The following is a 20,235-nucleotide window of genomic DNA, read 5'->3' on the forward strand; positions in this document are numbered from 1 at the left end:
GTATGATTAGTGTATATTTAGTTTTGTAAGACATTACCAAACTGTCTTCCAAAGCAGGGGGAGCGGCAGACTGAGGGAAAAGAAGGCTCCCTGCTGAGCAGAGAACCAGTGTTGGGACTTAGTCCCAGGACCCTGGGATGGTGACCTGAGCCAAAGGCAGACGCTTAACTGACTGAGACACCCAGGCATCCCATGATCCCTTCAATCTTTGTGTATGTGTGTTTTTTTATGAGTGTTTTTTTATTTTTTGTTTCATTTGCTTTTAAGTTTTCAGTTTTTATTTAAATTCTAGTTAACAGTATAATACTGGTTTCAGGAGTAGAATTTAGTGATTCCACAGTTGCATATGACACCAGGTGCTTATCACAGGTACCCATCACCCATTTAGCCCATCCCCCATGCACCTGCCCTCCATCCCCCATGCACCTGCCCTCCATTGACCCTGTTTGTTCTCTGTAGTTAAGAATCTCTTATGCTTTAAGAGTCTGTTTTTTGTTTTGTGTCTTTTTTTCCTTTGTTCATCTGTTTTGTTTCTTAAATTCTGCATATGAGTGAAAGCATATGGTATTTGTCTTTGATTGACTTATTTCACTTAGCATTATATTTTCTAGCTCCATCCATGCAAATGGCAGATTTCATTCTTTTTGATGGCTTAGTAATATTCCATTGTGTGTGTGTGTGTGTGTGTATGTACATATATATGTAATATATGTAATATTCCATTATGTATATATTATATATATATATATATTTGGAAATCACATATTCTTTATCCTTTCATCAGTTAGTAGACTCTGGGGCTTTTTCCATAATTTGGCTGTTATTGGTAATGCTGCTATAAACATTGGGATGCATATGTCTGTTTGAATCAGTATTTTTGGGGGGGGTCCCCTTACTACTCACTATCTTAACTTCTCAAGTAAATACTTGGTAGTGCAATTGCTGATCCAAAGGGTAATTCTGTTTTTAACTTGTGGAGGAACCTCCATACTGTTTTCCAGAGTGGCTGCACCAATTTGCATTCCCACCAACAGTGTAAGAGGGTTCCCCTTTCTCCACATCCTCACCAGCACGTGTTGTTTCTTGTGTTGTTGATTTTAGCCATTCTGACGCGTGAGGTGGTATCTCACTGTGGTTTTGATATGTATTTCCCTGATGATGAATGATGTTGAGCATCGTTTCATGTGTCTGTTAGCCATCTTGGATGTCATCTTTGGAAAAGTGTCCATTAATGTCTTCTGCCCACTGTTTAATTGGATTATTTGTGTTTTGGGTGTTGAGTTTTAGAAGCTGTTTATGTATTTCAGGTACTAACCATTTATCAGATATGTCATTTCCAAATATCTTCTCCCTTTCTGTAGGCTGCCTTTTAGTTTTGTTGATTTTCTTTGCTGTGCAAAAGCTTTTTATCCTGATGAAATCCCAATAGTTCATTTTTGCTTTTGTTTCCTTGCCTCCAGAGATGTGTCTAGTAAGAGCCAATATCAAAGAGTTTCTGCCTGTGTTCTTTCAGATTTTGATGGTTTCCTCTTTCACATTTAGGTCTTTCATCTATTTTGAAATTTAATTTTGTGTATGGTATAAGAAAGTAGTCCAGATTTATTCTTCTGCATGTTGCTATCCGGTTTTCCCAATACCGTTTGTTGAAGAGATTTTTTTTTCCATTGGGTATTCTTTCCTACTTTATTTAAAGACTAGTTGGCCATATCGTTGTGGGTTCATTTCTAGGTTCTCTATTCTGTTCCTTTGATCTATGTGTCTGTTTTTGTGCCAGTACCATACTGTCTTGATGACTGCAGCTTTGTCGTACAGCTTGAAACCCAGAATTATGATGCCTCCAGATTTGCTTTTCTTTTTCGAGATTGCTTTGGCTATTCAAAGTCTTTTGTGGTTCCATTACAAATTTTAGGATTATTTGTTCTAGCACTGTGAAAAATGGTGTTGGTATTTTCATAGGGATTACATTAAATGTGTAATTTGCTTTGGGTAGTATAGACATTTTAATATTGTTGGTTCTTCCATTCCTAGAGCATACATTGCACTTTTTTTTTCTTTTTTGCTTTGTTTCTGAGGAAATGTCCAATTTTGCTCTTATCCTTGGTCCTTTGTTAGGTATACATAAGGAGTCTCTCCCTTTCCCCCCCATGGTTTCTTCCAGGATTTTTCTTCAGCACTTATTTTCTGCAGTTTGAATACCGTATGCTTAGGTGTCATTTTTTAATATATATATTTATTCTGCTTGGCATTTTCTGAGTTTCCTAGTCCATTCTTTGGTGTCTGACATTAATGTAGGGGAAGTTCTGTTTCAAATACTATATTCCTTCCTCTCTTTCTTGGCATCTGGTATTCCCACTATGTATATGTTACATGTGTCTAGTTGTCCTACAATTCTTGAGTACTCTTTCTTTTTAACTTTTTTGCTTTCTAGTGTTGGGAGTTTCTCTTGACATATCTTTAATCTTAGAGATTATTTCCTCATCTGTGTCTTACGTACCAATGAGCCCAGCAAAGCCCCCCAAAAAAACAACTTTGTTGTTAGTATAGTGTTTTTTATCTCTAGCATTTCTTTTTTCATTCTTAGAATTCCATCTCTCTGCTTACATGACTCATTTGAAATTTTTTTCATGTCCACTTTTTCTGTTGGAGTCCTTAGCATTATCAGCTGTAGTTATTTTAAATGTTTGGTTGAATAATTTCAATATGCTTGTATCAGAGTTTCATGTTTGCTCTGTCTCTTCAGACATTGTTGATTATTGTTTACTATACATTGGGTTTTCTGTTGAAACTTAGACATAATATACTGAATAAAGGGAACTACTGTAAATAAACCTTTCATATTGTGTAGGTATGGAGGGACAGGTTGGCTAGAGAGAACTGGAATTGAGTATTTCACTTTCCCCCACACGGAAGTCTGTACCAGGCTAGGGTTTCATACTTCCCTTCTTCTAATTTGGTTCTTATAAAAACCTATATTAGGACCTGGTAAAGTAGCTTCTCTTGAGGGTAGGCTTTATTAAGAGCAGAATGCTGTATCATATTTCAGAATGATTACTTTGCATCTCTTCTCCTGGAAATGAGGGGCTTTTTCTGTGATCCTGTCTGTGATGACTTGATGGGATTTCTGGAGGTAAAGTCACAAAAATATGAGTGTTCCCTTCAGTCTAGACCTTCTGCAGTTTTTAACTCTCAGACATTCCACATCCGCTTCCAAGCAATTCATCAAGTACAGTTTAGGGTTTTCTATCCCTCTCCTTATTTGCATGGAGGTTTTTGCCCATGGTTTTCTGCTGGTAATTTTTGACTCTCTCTGTCCCTCTGATCTCCCATCTGATTTTATGGGCAGCAGTTTGCCACATGACTTTAATTTTCCATCAGATCTGTGAAGAGTTGTTGATTCAGTTTACTACTGGTTAGGGAGTGACAACTCCCCAGCTTCTTATATGCTGAACTAGAAATCAGAAGTCTCCTATCCCTTTACTTCTCTCTCTCTTTTTTTAAAGATTTTATTTATTTATTTATTTTTTTTTTTAATTTATTTATAGTTGGGAAGGGCAGGCAGTGGGAGAGAGAGATCTTGGGATCATGACCTGAGCGGAAGCCAGATGCTTAACTGACTGAGCCACCCAAGCACCCCTGCTTTCTTCTCTTTTTTGTCCTTATATTTAAGCATCTATATGTAGCTTATGGTTATGTTCTGTGTTTGTGTCTTGGTCTTTCAGCTGTATTTTCAGTCCTTTTAATATAAATGCTGATATATTTGGGATATTTTGTCTCTTAGTTTATGAGCCTTAAGAATTTGGGAATGGCTTACCTGAGTGATTTCTGACTGTTTTTTTTCTTTGTGGTCAGCATCTCAGCTAGGGTTGCAGATATCTGAAGACTTTACTGGGGTTGGGGTTATCCTTCACAGTGGTTCACATGGCTTTTGATGAGAAGCCTCAGTTTTTCAGCACACAGACCTCTGCAAAGGGCTCCTTAAGTGTCTTCAGGTCATGGCACTTAACTTTTCCTAGAAGGCTTGTTCTAATAGAGAGGAAGAAAAAAGTCTTGATAACCTTTGTGGCTTGACCTCAGAAGTTAACACTGACATTTCCAAAAAGGTAAGTGATTAAGAAAGTTCATTACAGGGCTCCTGGGTGGCTCACATGTTAAGTGTCTGCCTTCAGCTCAAATCATGATCCCAGGATCCTGGGATCGAGCCCTCCATCTGGCTCCCTGTTCAGTGGGAAGCCTGCTTCTCCCTCTCCCACTCCCCCTGCTTGTGTTTCCTCTCTCACTTTCTCTCTGTCAAATAAATTAAAAAATCCTAAAAAAAAGAGTTCATTACAAATGTGTTTTATTAGCACTAAACGTTGTAAAAACTAATGTTCTCTACTTATAACCTATTCAGTCCATGCAGTTCTATGTAATTTATCAAATATTCTTAATCTTTAAGTCTTAAATTTTTAAAACACAGTAGATGTAAATGCTTTACAAAAAGGCTGAGAAGTGTGATCCGAGTTTCATTAAATATTTCTAGATCTGTATGGAACATTTTAAAGTATAATGTTTTCGCTAAACATGTTGATACTAAATTGCTAAATGTTATACATACATGTCATTGAAATTTAAGTCTGGAGTATTTAATTTTTTAAGACCTCATCAGCTGACTCGTCCACTGAGAATTCCCCAGCAACTCACCCAGATGAACAAGGTCAAGGTGATGCTCCACCACAGCACGAAGATGAAGAACCTGCATTTCCACATACTGACTTGGCAAAGTTGGATGACATGATCAATAGGTGAGTTGTTTTGATTTTTTTTTTTAATGGAGCTAACAAACTAGAAAAGCAGATTTTCTTTTTTATCAGCATTGCCACTGCTAAAGAATGAGGAAAACAGTGGATTGCAGTGTCAGTAATTTTACTGTTTTCTTCATTGCGGTAATACTTAAGTCGTTGTCAGGTACTTTGTAACTCATTGTTAATGCAGGCACTGGTATGAATTTTTAAAAATTGAAAGATGATATGGATAAAGATTTTAAATTAATGGTGCTTTGTGATCCTAATGGGTGTGTTTCATTCCTAGAACTATAGGTAGGGAGTTCCTTTTGTGTGTCTATAAAGATCATTTCTCCTTGGTACACTGACTACTAGACTTGCTAGATGACCTTTCTTATTTATAGGACATCCATTTTCTATAACATATTGTAAAAGATTGTAGTTTGGTAGTTTTTGATTTTTATTTAAGTATACTTATAATTAGGACTGGAGGACTGAGTTAAATTAAATCTTTAGTGACGGGAATAAAAAAAAGACAGCTTTCCATAACCTCTAACTAAAACAACAAAAAGTATCAATTTACATCTAACAGATTTTTTTGTAAAAGGTATCTTTTGTTGTCTTTCTGTAAGGGATTTAGGGACAGCTGAAATAGAGTTATTTCTGGGAAGTAGTGGATTAGTCAGTGGAATATATTCTTTAAGTGCTAAGCTTTTCATTATACCTAGGAAAATCCCAGCCTGGGTATGGTGGCATCTGCATTGCTTTTGATGTAGGAGTATGCTCAGGATGATACACAGGCTTAGAGGTTCTTTAAGTCATGTAATTTTCAAGAAAATTTGGTATATGTTGTGTTGAGTTGAATTAAGGAGAAATGAGTCATTTGTCTCATTATCTGTCTTTGTGAAGAAGATTCAAAGAAATATTACTGATATCTGAACCTCAAAAGAATACTTTTTTACTACTGACTTTAACAGTGGGTATATTTAATTGACAATTGATTATTTTTAGTTTTAGGGGCCTGTGAAAGTTATTTCTTGAATTCTCCTTCATTGCTGTATCTCTAGTTAAACAGTGCTTTAAAAAATTGTGTAGATACAGTAGTTCATTCTTAGTTAAACAAAGCAAAAATTTGCCAATCTCTTTTTTCAATTTATGGTGAATGTATAGTATAGTCAGGATTTTTTCACATTTTCATAGTAAAATTAATTTCGTAAGTAAGTTATAGTATTGCATTTACTCAACCAATAATATTTTTAAATTTTGTAATAATTTTAGGCCTCGTTGGGTGGTTCCAGTTTTGCCAAAAGGGGAATTAGAAGTGCTTTTAGAAGCTGCTATTGATCTTAGTAAAAAAGGTGAGTGATGTTACTATGTTTTCCATAATATATGCTCTTATAGCTACTTATATATTGTTCTTGAAGGCTTTTGTTTTTTTCTTTTATAAAGTTACAGTATATTCTTAGACTACAGTATCTCTCTAAACTTTGTTAGGGCTTTTATACCTATATCTAGAGCAAAGGTTCATAAAAACCTTTGGGTAAACTTTAAGTACCTCTGACTTAAAATTTCATGCAGATTTTACATGTTAGTGTTTGTAAGAGCAGGATCTTTTGGTTTGTATATTTTTGAAGGGGCTTTTAAAAGTTAAGTATTTTCTAAGGTGTAATAATTTTTTTAAAAATCTGTGGTGTACATTAAAACATATTTAACAATTTAAAAATGCTAGATTGCCATATGAATCCAGATTTACCAATTGACCTTTTTTGCATGTAAGCGTATGTTAATTTGCAAGTAATTTCAATAAAAATTGTTTAAACTTGCCATTTGAATGACTTACTGAACAGCCAGTAAACCAAAAGATACACCAATCTTATTTTTTTGTGAAACTTGCTGTTGCATTAATATTTTTGTAACAAAATGTCAAGATTGCATTTTGACTTCAAAAACTTACCAAAAAAAATTTTTTTTTAAGATTTTATATATTTATTTGACAGAGAGAGACACAGTGAGAGAGGGAACCACAAGCAGGGCAAGTGGGAGAGGGAGAAGCAGGCCTTCCGCAGAGCAGGGAGCCTGATGCGGGGCTCGATGGGATCATGACCTGAGCCAAAGGCAGACGCTTAATGACTGAGCTACCCAGGCACCCCACAAAAAATTTTTTGGTGGGGGGGAAATGTCCTGATAGATAAGGTCTTTTTTTTTTTTCAAAGGCAACTGATAAACAATCTGGTATTTTTCAGTATTGCCCAAACATAACCCTTTTGTGTTAGAGTCAGTCACTTTTTGATGACTTTGTTCTACCCATTATTAGATGCCACTGAATTCTTATAGGAAATGGCCAATTTTTGTAATATGGTCTACTTGCTCAAGACCCTGAAGGCTAAAAGAAAAGGGCAATTCCATTTTATTTTCCGGATTATTCAGTAGGCAGATTTTTAACATCTTTGGTATCTGTAATGTCTGTTACACAGTCTGGGCTGTGTTTGTCTTGGCAATATTAATAATTTAACAATTGTCCTACAGTCATTTAAAGAATTTTTTGTTTTTAATCTTACAAATTATGAAAATATTTCATCAGGTAGCAAATGTTTCTCAAAACTCAAATTTCTTTTTTAGTTTGCACGTTTGTAAGTTAATTGAAGGACTTATGAACTAGGCGTGTTTTAAATCCTAAAGGTACAAAATGAACAAAAATTGAAATGCTACTTTGTTTAATAGCACTGCCATTCAGTGGATGTGTGTGGTTTGCTGAGGCTGTTTCCCATTCATTTTTTCTGGGATTCTGATTACTGTGAGGCAAAGTTTAAGTTATTTTAAGGGCAGCCCTGGGGTTTTGTTTGTTTGTTTTTATTCTTGTGGGTATTTTTTTCTTTTAAGATTTTATTTATTTGACAGACCACGAGACAGGGAACACAAGCAGGGGGAGTGGGAGAGGGAGAAGCAGGCTTACCAACAAGCAGGGAGCCTGATGCGGGGCTCGATCCCAGGACCCTGGGATCATGACCTGAACCAAAGACAGACACTTAACTGACTGAGCCACCCAGGTGCCCCTGGTGTTTTTTTATTACGTTGTGTTAGTCACCATACAGTACGTTAGTTTTTGATGTGGTAACCCACAATCCATTGTTTTCATAAAACACCCAGTGCTCCATGCAATACGTGCCCTCCTTAATACCCATCACCGGGCTAACCAATCCCCACACCCTCCTCCCCTCTAAAACCCTCATTTTATTTCTCCAAGTCCATAGTCTCTCATGGTTTGTCTCCCCCCAGTCTTAGGTTTAAATAATCTATGGACACGTATATGAGCAAAACCAAACTACACTGTGCCAATTTAGTATTTCTGAGTTCTTATGAAGTATTAGAAGTTTTCTTTTTGGCACTGAGTGTACTGTTTTTCTTTAGCCATAGGAAATTAAAAAGAATTAGGCATGTACAGATAATGAAAAATGATGAAAGGACTAATTAATTACAAAATCAAGACAGAGTTCATGTTTTAAATTTGTTAAACAGAATTTACAGCCAAATGAAATTTTAAAAGTTACTTTTTTTAATGTCCACTGTATTTTCAGTGAGTTTAATGCTGTGAAATGCTTTTATTCCCTTTTTACCCAGTGTTTTTTTTGTTTTAACGTTTAGTAACCTATCTGGAAGAACTTTCAGTTTTATTATCTTAAATGATATAATTGGTCAGGGAAATGTTTTCTTTATGCTGAATTTACTGTAATTTTTTTTCATCTATTCTTAGGTCTTGATGTTAAAAGTGAAGCATGTCAGCGTTTTTTTCGAGATGGGTTAACAGTATCTTTCACTAAAATTCTTATGGATGAGGCAGTGAGTGGCTGGAAATTTGAAATTCATGTGAGTCTTCTAATTTATTTGAGACTCATACTTACTTAGTGATTGCATATAGATTTATCCTTGGAAAATATTATTGTGAGTAACATATTAAATCTGATGATATGTTTGACAGAATTGAAGGTTTTTAAGAACAGTCTTGTCTTTTAGAATGAATTTGAGATTTTGATTCCTGAAACTTGGTTTAATCTGTGTCCTGGAATCCCAAGTGCCTGTGACCGTATGCACATCCCACATTTCATCAAGTGTGTCCTGTTATTGATTGTAAGAGCCCACTATTTTTCATAACTTTAAGAAAGAAAAATACCCAGATGGCAAATAGAAGACTCCCGATATAATTAGGACACCAAAGGGTATAATTTTAGTATAGATGTACCTGATAAATAAAATCATAATGTGGAAGTGACAAGGAAAATTTAAATCTTACAGGCTTAGAATTTAAACCACAAACCAGTATTCCCACAAGTTTTTGGTATGACTTCAAACTACAGTTTTTTAGTAATTACAAAAGCCAAAATCTGAACTGTTCTCAAATTGGTAATGTCTTCAATGGCTGCAGGAAATGTACTGTGAGGAAATACCTTAACTCTAGGACAGTACAAGCCAAGGCAGAATAATGCAAGCTGCCATTGATTCTTAGATACCTTTGTAAACAGATTTTGAAAGTGAAAAAATATACATCTTACTTGAATCATTGAACTCTGAAATCTGGTTCTTATGTATAACATAGAATTAATCAAGAGTTCTAAAGCAAACAGTATTGTTCTGTGGACTTCAACCTAGAAAATATAACTTGAACATTCCCCACAAATGAATATGGCATATAAATCCTAACATTTTCTGATTTCACCTATTTTTAGTGTTAGAGGTAGACATTTGGGGAATTATCTGACTTTTGAATTGATATTTAGATCCAGGTCTGCTAATCTTGGATAGTTGACAGGATTTTGAACATTTAGGTTGTGGAATTGTTGCCTCTAGAGTACAGATTCCAAAGAAGGAAAATGGTAATTTGCATGTCTACTTTGTGGACACAGAATAGAAAAAGACAACCAGTGGTGCCTACTTCATCTGTAACCTTTCTCACATTGTTTTTGAAATTAGGTGCAATATAAATGTGAAGTAAGTTAATTATTTTATTTTTACTGATATATCAATTTGATCGCAGTGCTTGTGAAGTTAAGCAAAACTCAGATGACCAGTATAAAAAAATGGAAAGAGAGCATTAACAAGACTAGAGTGTTTCTGTGCTTGAAATTACAATGTTACCTTTTTTAAATGAACTTTTCTTGTTCTTGTTCCCTTTCACATAACAGAGGTGTATTATTAACAATACTCATCGTCTAATGGAGCTTTGTGTGGCCAAGTTGTCCCAAGACTGGTTTCCACTTCTAGATCTTCTTGCTATGGCCTTAAATCCACATTGCAAATTCCACATCTACAATGGTACACGTCCATGTGAATCAGTTTCGACAAATGCTCAATTGCCTGAAGATGAACTATTTGCTCGTTCTTCAGATCCTCGATCACCAAAAGTGTGTTGGTTTTCAAAATTAAATACTGTTTTGTGTTTTTACAAAACTTCAGTGACATGAACCTTTCTTTAACATAATGATCAGTATATAACTTTGTTTTATGTGTGTTTATTTAAAAAACATTACTTAATATATATAGTGATTCATTAACATTGTACAGTGGGCCAACAGCATAAAACTCATACTTGACCAAAGCTTATTATGTATTGATCAGTTTATGAACTTTATGCTATATTTCCCATAGTAGCAAGATACTGTATTTGCTCCTTCAGTGTTCAAAGTGACTTTAGAGAGTTTAACCATTTTAAGTCAGGAGCATGAGCTATACTTTGCACTTATATATGTATATTTAATTGCAAAAACATACGTTTATGAGAGGCCATGTAAACAATTTTTTTTTAAGATTTTATTTAGTTGGGAGAGAGAGCATGAGCAGGGGGAGAGGGAGAGGGAGAACCAGACTCCCCGCTGAGCAGGGAGCCCCACTTGGGGCTCAATCCCAGGACCCTGAGATCATGACCGGAGCTAAAGGCAGACACTTAACTGACTGAGCTACCCAGGTGCCCTGTAAACAAATTTTTGTGACACATCCGAAGGCATTTTTTAATAGATTTTATTTATTCGTTAGAAAGCACAGGCAGAGAGGGAGAAGCAGACTCCCCGCTGAGCAAGGAGCCCCAGTGGAACTTGATCCCAGGACCTGGAGATCATGATCTGAGCCTAAGGCAGATGCCTAACTGACTAAGCCACATAGGTGCCCCAGTTAGGCATTTCTTAAAATGCTTTGAGTTCCTTTTTTTTTTTCTTTTTAAAGATTTATTTGTCAGAGAGAGAGTGCACCCAAGTGTGAGCACAAGCGGGGAGCACAGGTAGAGAGAGAAGCAGGCTCCCTGCTGAGCAAGGAGCCCAATGTGGGACTTGATCCCAGAGCCAAAGGCAGACACTAACTGACTGAGCCACCTAAGCGCCTTGAAATGCTTTGATTTCTTAACGAGGAACTCTTAGTGTTGATTAGTATCTGAGTTTTGGGTCAAGTAAATAATCTTTCAGTCTGTATTCATTTTGCACAGAAGATATGGTCTCCCCAAATTATAACTAATTTCAAGGAAGCACAGCAGAAAGTAAAAAAAATAATGCTGTATCAGTAGAACTAAGAAATTAGCCAAAAGCACTCAAATCAGCCGACCAGGCTATATAAGAAGGCTCCCTGTTTTGTATATGTTCATTCTAATGTCTCATGTCATTTTAATGAGTTTCTTATGTCTCAAAGACTGTTTGATTATATTCATTTTGATTAATTTTTGAACACATTGAAAAAGTTACCAGCAGTAGAAACAAAGCAGAATGTAGCTTTAGTGTGTTTCAGTGCACACATACATAAGTAGAACCCCAAAAATAACAAAAGCACAAAATCCCTGTAAACTAATGTGAGATATGTGCATACAGAGATAATTTGACTTTTATTTCCAATTTGGATCCCTCTCATTTCTGTTTCATGCCTAAGTTCCATGGCTAGGACATTAGTACCTTTAGTACCTTTAGCTGAATGGGTTTAGTCAAGTCAGGCATCCTTATTTTGTTCCTAATCTTGGAGGGAAAACTTTCAGTATTTCATCATTGACTTTGATACAGGTTTTTCATATGTGGCCTTTGTTATTTTGAGGCAATTTTCTTTTTTTTTTTTAAGATTTTATTTATTTGAGAAAAGAGAGTGAGCACGAGCCAGGAGGAGGGGCAGAGGGAGAGGGAGAAACGGGCTTCCCACGGAGCAGGGAGCTCAATACAGGGCTCCATCCCAGGACCCTGGGATCATGACCTAAGGCTAAGGCAGACGCTTAACGACTGAGCCACCCAGGTGTCCCGAGGCAATTTTCCTTTGTGTTTGTTTCTCCAGTGTTTTTATTGTTTCTAGTAGTTGAATTTTGCCCAACCCTTTTTCAGCATGAATTGAGATGATGTGGGGTTTTTTTTCTTTGATTCTAGTAATGTGGTTTGTGTTACATTGATTGATTTTGTATATTAAGACATCTTCGCATCCCAGGGAGAAACATCCCATTTGTTCATTTTGCTAGTATATTGTTAAGGGGTTTTATATCAGTGTTCATTAGGACTAGCCTGTAAATCTTTGCCTTTGGTATCAGAGTAATCCTGGTCTCTTAAAATGAGTTTGGATATGTTCCTTCTTCTTCATGGTTTTGGAAAAATGTGAGATAGGTGTTAACCTTGCTGGAATTTTGCAGCGAAGCCATTTGGTCTCTCATTTTTCTTTGTTGGAAAGTTTTTGATTGGTGATTCAATTTCCTTACTAATTTTTTTTTTAAAGATTTTATTTATTTATTTGACAGAGGTAGAGAGAGAGAGCACAAGCAGGCAGAGAGGCAGGCAGAGGGAGAGGGAGAAGCAGGCTCTCCACCAAGCAGGGAGCCCGATGCGGGACTCGATCCCGGGACTCCAGGATCATGACCTGAGCCGAAGGCAGTCGCTTAACCAACTGAGCCACCCAGGCACCCTCTCCTTACTAATTTTAAGCCTGTTCAGAATCTTTCTTCCTGATCACTTGTGGTGTAAGTTGCGTGTTCTAGAAATTTATCCATTTTGGGGCACCTGGGTGGCTCAGTCGTTAAGCGTCTGCCTTCAGCTCAGGTCATGATCCCAGGGTCCTGGGATCGAGCCCCGCATCGGGCTCTCTGCTCTGCCGGAAGCCTGCTTCTCCCTCTGCCACTCCCCCTGCTTGTGTTCCCTCTCTCTCTGTCAAATACATAAAAAAATTAGAAATTTGTCCATTTTATCTAGGCTATCCAGTTTGTTTACACTAATTCATAGTCCTTTCAGTATAATTATTCATAGTGCTTTCTAATCTTTTATTTCTCTGAACTCTATAGTAAAGTCCTCTCTTTCATTTCTGATTTTAGGTTTTTTTCTTACTTAAACTTGTTGATTTTTTTCAGGAAAGAACTTTCGGTTTTAATTTTTTTTTTTCTTTTTTCCTCTTTTCTATTCTCTGTCTCTGGTCTAAGGTTTCATTGTGCTAGTTTTGGATTTAGTTTGCTACTCTTTTTCTAGTTTCTTTCAAAGGGAAAAGTTACATTGTTGACTTGGAACCTGTTTTTTTTTTTTGAAACATTTGAAACTAAATTTTCCTTGTGACACTGATTGCTTCTTTGATCAATTGGTTAAGAATGTGTTGTTTTATTTCTGCATATTTGTGGATTTTCCAGATTTTCTTCTGTTACTGATTTCTAATTCCGTTCCATTTTAATATGAAAAGATGCTTTTCTGTGATTTTACCTTTTTTTTTTTATTTTCTTGAGAGAGAGAGAGGTCACACGCATGAGTAAGGGAGGGGCGAAGAGGCAAAGGGAGAGGGACAAGCAGACTCTCTGCTAAGCGAGGTAGACATGGGGCCGAATCCCAGGACCCCAAGATCATGACCTGAGCCGAAAGCAGCCGCTTAACCAATTTAGGCACCCAGGCACCCTTGATTTTATTCATTTTAAGACTTTTTCTGTAGAATATTTTATTTGCACTTACAAAGAATATGTATTCTGCCCTTGCTGGGTATAGTGTTTTGTATGTCTGAAAAGTTTGATTGTTCTGTAGTGTTTTGTAAGACTGTTTTTTGCTTCTTTTCTTCTGTGTAGTTGTTCTGTTATTGGAAATGCAATATTGAAGTCACCAAGTAGTAGTCTAGAACTGTTTCTCCCATTTGTCACTAGTGGCTTCATATATTTTAAATACTCTGAAGTTGAGTGCATCAATACTTGTTACGTTCTTCTTGGTAAATTGACCTTCAGTCATCGCATAATGTCTTGTCTCTTATCAAAGTTTTTGACTTAACAGCCCATTTTTTTTGATAGTCATTCCTTTTCTGTTTTGGCTACTATCTGCATGAAATCTGTTTTTCCATCTTTTTACGTCTAAGCACATATCCTTACTACATATCCTTAGAACTAAAGTGACTCTTTTAGGGATGCCTGGGTGGCTCAGCCGCTTAAGCAGCTGCCTTTGGCTCAGGTCATGATCCCAGAGCCCAGCAAGAGTCGGGCTCCCTGCCCAGTGGGGAGTGTGCTTCTCCCTCTCCCTTTGCCACTCCCCCTGTTTATGTTCTCTTGCATGCTGTCTCCCTCTCAAAGCTTTTTTTAAGATTTTATTTATTTGAGGGAGAGAGAGCTCCAGAGAGCATGAGTGGACAGAGTGGCAGGCAGAGGGAAAGGAAACAGGCAGACACCCCACTGAGCAGGGAGCCTGATGCTGGGCTTGATCCTGGCAACCTGATACCATGACTTGAGGTGAAGTCAGTGATTTAACCGACTCAGCCACCCAAGTGCCCCAATAAATAAAATCTTTAAAAATAAAATGTCTCTTTTAGACATTATGCACTGGATCCTGGTTTCTTTTTCTTTCTTTTTTTTAAGATTTTATTTTCAAAGAGAGTATGCAAGTGGAGGGAGGGGCAGAAGGACATAGAGAATCTGAGGCAAACTCCCCACTGAGCAGGGAGCCCAATGCGGGGCTCCACCCTAGGATGCTGATACCATGACCTGAGCCAAAATCAAGAGTCAGTCGCTTAACTGACTTGAGTCATCCAGGTGCCTCTGGGTCCTGGTTTCTTCTCCATTCTGCTGAACCAGGTTTTTTGTTGTTGTTGTTGTGTTGTTTTAAGATTTTTTAGTTATTGACAGAGAGAGAGACAGCGAGAGAGGGAACACAAGCAGGGGGAGTGGGAGAGGGAGAAGCAGGCTTCCTGCTGAGCAGGGAGCCTGATGCGGGGCTCGATCCCAGGACCCTGGGATCATGACCTCAGCCGAAGGCAGACGCTTAACAACTGAGCCACCCAGGCACCCCTGATCTATATATGTTTGATTGCAGAGTTTAATCTGTTTATATTCAGTGTTATACTGCTAAGGAAGGAAGTACTTTTGTACCATTTTGTTCTTTGTTTTCCATATATCTTACAGTTCTCTTGTATATTATTTCCTTCCTTAGTGACATTTATTCAGTTGATTTTTTCGTACTGACATGTTTTCATTACCTTTGGGGTATATGTGTTCACTCTGTGTTTTAGGTGTTTAGAGCACAAGTAGGGTGAGAAGCACTCTCCCCTGAGCAGGGAGCCCAACATGGGGCTCGATCCCGGGACTGTGGGATCATGACCTGAACCGAAAGCAAGTGCTCAACGACTGAGCCACCCAGGCACCCCTAGGAGTTCTTTTGTATTTCTCAAATCAGTAATTTGCCTAGGAGGGTTGTAACCTATAAGCCCTTTAGCCATTTTCATGAACTGTGCCTGTTCCTTCCCATGGAATTCCTTAGTCTGAGTTCCAAACAACTTTTGTTTTTCTGACTTCCAAAATAGTGACACAGACCAGTCTGTCAAGCAGCTCAGAATAATGTTGCAGATTTAGTCCTCTTTGCTCTTACATGAATTGAGGACCCTAAAATGTGCCTCTCTTGGAGGAGTAGGCATGGATGAGTAAAAACAGAATGAAATTGCCTAACTCTTTTGAATGTGATTGTTTTTGATTCAGTGTTTGCTTGGTTGTTATAAATTGTGGGCTGATTTCCAGAAATCCTGGAAATAAAGTTATTTCATAACAATAGGACTTTGGAGCTGTCTAATCTTACAACTCCTCAATTTAACCTTTTAAACCAAAGGTAAAGGTAAGAATATAGTATACTGAATTTAGTTTTATTTTTTTTTAAAGATTTTATTTATTTGAGAGAGAGCACAAGCAAGGGAAGCGGCAGAGGGAGAGGGAGAAGCAGATTCCCCGCTGAGCAGGGAGTCCGATGCAGGACTCTATCCCAGGAGCCCAGTGGGGGACTCAGTCCCAGGACCCTGGGATTATGACCTGAGCCGAAGGCAGCTGCTTAACTGACTGAGCCAACCAGGCACCCTATTATGCTGAATTTATTCAGAAATTAAAAAATTGATTTACTGAAGGTTTTAAAATTTATTTTAGGTTCCCATATCAAAGTTAGCATTAGCATACACAGATGTATTCTTGTAACAGTTTTCTATTATTCAGCATTTCCCATGTGTCTTGAATTTCTTTGTTTGTTTTCTTGTTCTTTTTTAAGTAGGCTCTACTCCCATCATGGAGCCCAACACGGGGCTTGAAATCACAACCCCAAGATCAAGACCTGAGCTGAAATCAAGAGTCAGACACTGAACTACCCTGAATAAGTTTTTTTGTCTATTTTTAAATGTAGAACTCTGCCTCTAATTGGGAGTAGAAATGCCTCTTTCCTGTTTTGGGTTTTGTTTTCTGCTAAAACTCGGCTTTTTAGAAGATTTAATGAGCTTTTTTTTTTTTTTTTAAAGGTTTTATTTATTTACTTGAGAGAGAGAGACAATGAGATATAGAAAGCACGAGAGGGAAGAGGGTCAGAGGGAGAAGCAGACTCCCCGCAGAGCAGGGAGCCCGATGTGGGACTCGATCCCGGGACTCCAGGATCATGACCTGAGCCGAAGGCAGTCGCTCAACCAACTGAGCCACCCAGGCGCCCCGAGCTTTTTTTTTAAGATTTTATATCTTTGAGAGAGAGAGCATGAGCAGGAGGGAGGGGTAGAGGGAGAAGCAGACTCCCCGCTGAGCAGGTAGACTGGTATGGGACTCCATCCCAGGACCCTGGGATCATGACCCGATCCGAAGGCAGCTGCTTAACCGACTGAGCCACCCAGGCGCCCCTTTATGATCTTTCTTATGCATTTGTATTATTACGATTGATTTTTATATGTACATAACTTTTATGTTTATTTTACCTTCTTACATGTAAAAATGTTTTTAGCTGGCTATACAACCTTTGCTTAATTCCTGTTCAGATATATAGGACATGAATAAATAACAGCTGTGCCCCTAGGCACTACTCTGTAATTGCAGCCTGTGCTGCTTCTGACTGAAGGGATACAGAGAACAAAATATGACAGGAAAAATTTTAAGTCTCCATAAATATATGAATGACTAAATAATACAAATACTATTTATTCTTTTTAAAGATAATGTAATTATTTTATTGAACCTCCTATTTCTGACTCATTCAAACATATATTCCAGATATAACTTAAAAATTATTATAGGGGGGCACCTGGGTGGCTCAGTCGTTAAGCATCTGTCTTCGGCTCAGGTCATGGTCCCAGGGTCTTGGGATCGAGCCCCGCATCTGGGTCCCTGCTCCACAGGAGGCCTGCTTCTCTCTCTCCCACTCCCCCTGCTTGTGTTCCCTCTCTCGCTGCATCTCACTCTGTCAAATAAATAAAATCTTTAAAAAAAAAATTATTATAGGAAAGAATTAACTCTTGGCCTTGACTGTGTTGCAGGGTTGGCTAGTGGATCTCATCAATAAATTTGGCACATTGAATGGGTTCCAGATTTTGCATGATCGTTTTATTAGTGGATCACCTTTGAATGTTCAAGTAATTGCAGCCCTTACTAAGTAAGTTACATTTTTAAAGTTTAATATTTATTGTCCTTATTGTATTGCCTTGAAAATCATTAAAAGTTAGTTTTCTAGTCTACTTTCTTATTTTAAATTGGAAATATGACATTTTTCTAAGTATTATAAAACTAAAAGTACATGTTAGGAGAATACAGATATTAGCAGAAATTCTGTGTTTTCCTTATTTCAGACCATTTGGACAATGCTATGAGTTTCTCAGTCAACATACAGTGAGAAAATACTTTCTTCCAGTTATACAAATAGTTCCTCAGTTTTTAGAAAATTTAACTGATGAAGAACTAAAAAAAGAAGCAAAGAATGAAACAAAAAATGATGCCCTTTCGATGATTATTAAATCTCTGAAGAATTTGGCTTCCAGAATTCCAGGACAAGAAGAAACTGTAAAAAATTTAGAAATTTTTAGGTTGAAAATGATACTCAGGTAAGATACTTCCCCCTTAAATAATTATTTGCCTGTTTAAAATGATACTTAATCAAAATTTCTCTTGCAGATTGTTGCAAATTTCTTCTTTTAATGGAAAGATGAATGCACTGAATGAAATTAACAAAGTGATATCTAGTGTATCATATTATACTCATCGGCATGGTAATCCTGAGGAGGAAGAGTGGCTGACAGCTGATCGAATGGCAGTAAGTCCCTTTGATTTTTCTTTTGTGAATAAAAATCTGCACCAGTCATGAATAAGATTAGCACCAATTAGTGCTAATGTGTAATGTAAACAGTGACGGAAACTAACTCTGAAATTGAGACATTGATTCATGACGATTAAATCCTAAAACTTTTTATAACGGATAATAAGAAATGATTTGTTAATAAGTAACCTGTCGCTTTCTATTAACTTTAAACCTATTGTGTCTTTGGTAAGCTTACCGTTGTTGAATACAGGTATTAATGATGCAATTACAGTTTGGTGGGTTGGCTGAAATGCAGTAGGTAGATGGGTAGATCTGAAATCTAGTGAATGAATTGGCATTATGCAAACTCAGTTCAGTTTTGAGTTCTAAAAGTGAGGCTTATAATTAAAGGAATAAAATCTCTGATTTAATGTTCTGTCATGATTTTTAAAACTTAATTCTTTTTTAAGATTTTGTTTATTTGCCAGAGAGAGAGCACAAGCAGGGGGAGTGCCAGGCAGAGGGAGAAGCAGGTTCCCTGCTGAGCAAGGAACCTGATGCAGGACCTGATCCCAGGACTATGGGATCATGACCTGAGCTGAAGGCAGATGCTTATCTCACTGAGCCACCCAGCCATCCCTGAAACTTAATTTTTAAGTCACTTATATCTATCATTTTGGCATCGAAAGGGAACAGTTTAAATAGATATTTATATGTTTAAGTGTTGAAATGAATACTGTCCAGTAGCCTTGTAAGGTATTTGCTTGGTAATATATTTTGAGTGTATATCGTATGCTAATAGTGGGTATATATGTGTGAAGAATGATCTCTACCTTAAATGAGTCCTTAGTTTAATAGTGAAAATGATTGGGGCACATAGCTGGCTCAGTCAGTAGGGTGTGTGACTCTCAATCTCAGGGTTGTGAGTTCAAGCCTCACAATGGGCATGGAGCCTGGTTTAAAAAAATACGTTTTTTTAAAATAGTGAAAATGATCAAAATGTAAAAGGTATTTGAGGACTCTTGGTTATTGAGAAATGGTATGTAACCTAGACCCTAGGTTCTGACTCTGTGTTAGGTGTCAGGTTTCAAGTATGCAGTTTACCTACTTTGTGAAACATCAAGCATTTAACTACTTAAAATGTCCGCTTGTCTATGAATTATTACCAGTCCTTGAAAGGTACAGAAAATGAGAGTGTTGAGAAACTTTTGGAAGCAATGTCATTGCTGTGGCATTTCTCTTGATTTTTTTTTTCCCCAAATAATGTAAGACAGATGGGGTGCCTGGGTGGCTCAGATGGTTAAGCGTCTGCCTTCGGCTCAGGTCATGATCCCAGGGTGCTGGGATCGAATCCCGCATCGGGCTCCCTGCTCAGTGGGGAGCCTGCTTCTCCCTCTGCCTCTCTCTCTCTCTCATGAATAAATAAATAAAATCTTTAAAAAAAAAAAGAATGTAAGACAGATGGGGAAATATAATACTGATTATTCTCACAGATAGTATGAGGAATGTGCTGAGGTACATTTTTATGGGACCATTTCTGTATGTGAAAAATTAAATTCTGTACAACTGTTTATTGTAATATTTTTTTATTAAAACCATAATCACATTATATGGGATATAATTTTTAAGTTTAGTACCTCTGGGAGCATTTTGTGTGCAAAATTAGATTTTATGTAATACTGAATATTTTGCACTAAAACAATACGTAAACATATTACATTAGTGTGTTATAATTTGTAAATGTAAACATGATTGAATCCAATGTTATTCAGAAATCTGAACTATATTTTGATTTTTTACTTTTATTTTTTTCAGTTTTTGAGATGCAATTGATATATGTAACTATATAAATTTAAGCGCACAGTGTAATGACTTAATTAACATGTATAGTACTAGACCTTTTTTTTTTAACATTTATTTGAGACAGAGAGAGAGCATGAGCAGGGGCGAAGAGGCAAAGGCAGAGGGAGAGAGAGAAGCAGAGTCCCTGCTGAGCCAGGAGT

At 37.2% G+C, this 20,235-nt stretch overlaps 1 protein-coding gene across 3 annotated transcripts in view; it reads left to right on the forward strand.

Annotated features, from left to right (window-relative positions):
• Positions 1–20,235, forward strand: part of LOC148162091 (ubiquitin carboxyl-terminal hydrolase 9X-like) — a 150,086-nt gene that overhangs the window by 21,539 nt on the left and 108,312 nt on the right. For all 3 annotated transcript variants that reach the window (XM_088020348.1, XM_088020346.1, XM_088020347.1), the window contains exons 3-9: positions 4,636–4,781; positions 6,039–6,118; positions 8,512–8,624; positions 9,938–10,156; positions 17,478–17,593; positions 17,787–18,038; positions 18,109–18,247. In XM_088020348.1, coding sequence (XP_087876474.1) covers positions 4,636–4,781; positions 6,039–6,118; positions 8,512–8,624; positions 9,938–10,156; positions 17,478–17,593; positions 17,787–18,038; positions 18,109–18,247 — 1,065 coding nt within the window. The remainder of the gene's footprint in view (positions 1–4,635; positions 4,782–6,038; positions 6,119–8,511; positions 8,625–9,937; positions 10,157–17,477; positions 17,594–17,786; positions 18,039–18,108; positions 18,248–20,235) is intronic.

Source organism: Eumetopias jubatus, unplaced genomic scaffold (assembly GCF_037043125.1).
Source record: "Eumetopias jubatus isolate StellerSeaLion01/CBP00866 unplaced genomic scaffold, mEumJub1_p1.0 scaffold_23, whole genome shotgun sequence".
NCBI classification, from domain to species: domain Eukaryota; kingdom Metazoa; phylum Chordata; class Mammalia; order Carnivora; family Otariidae; genus Eumetopias; species Eumetopias jubatus.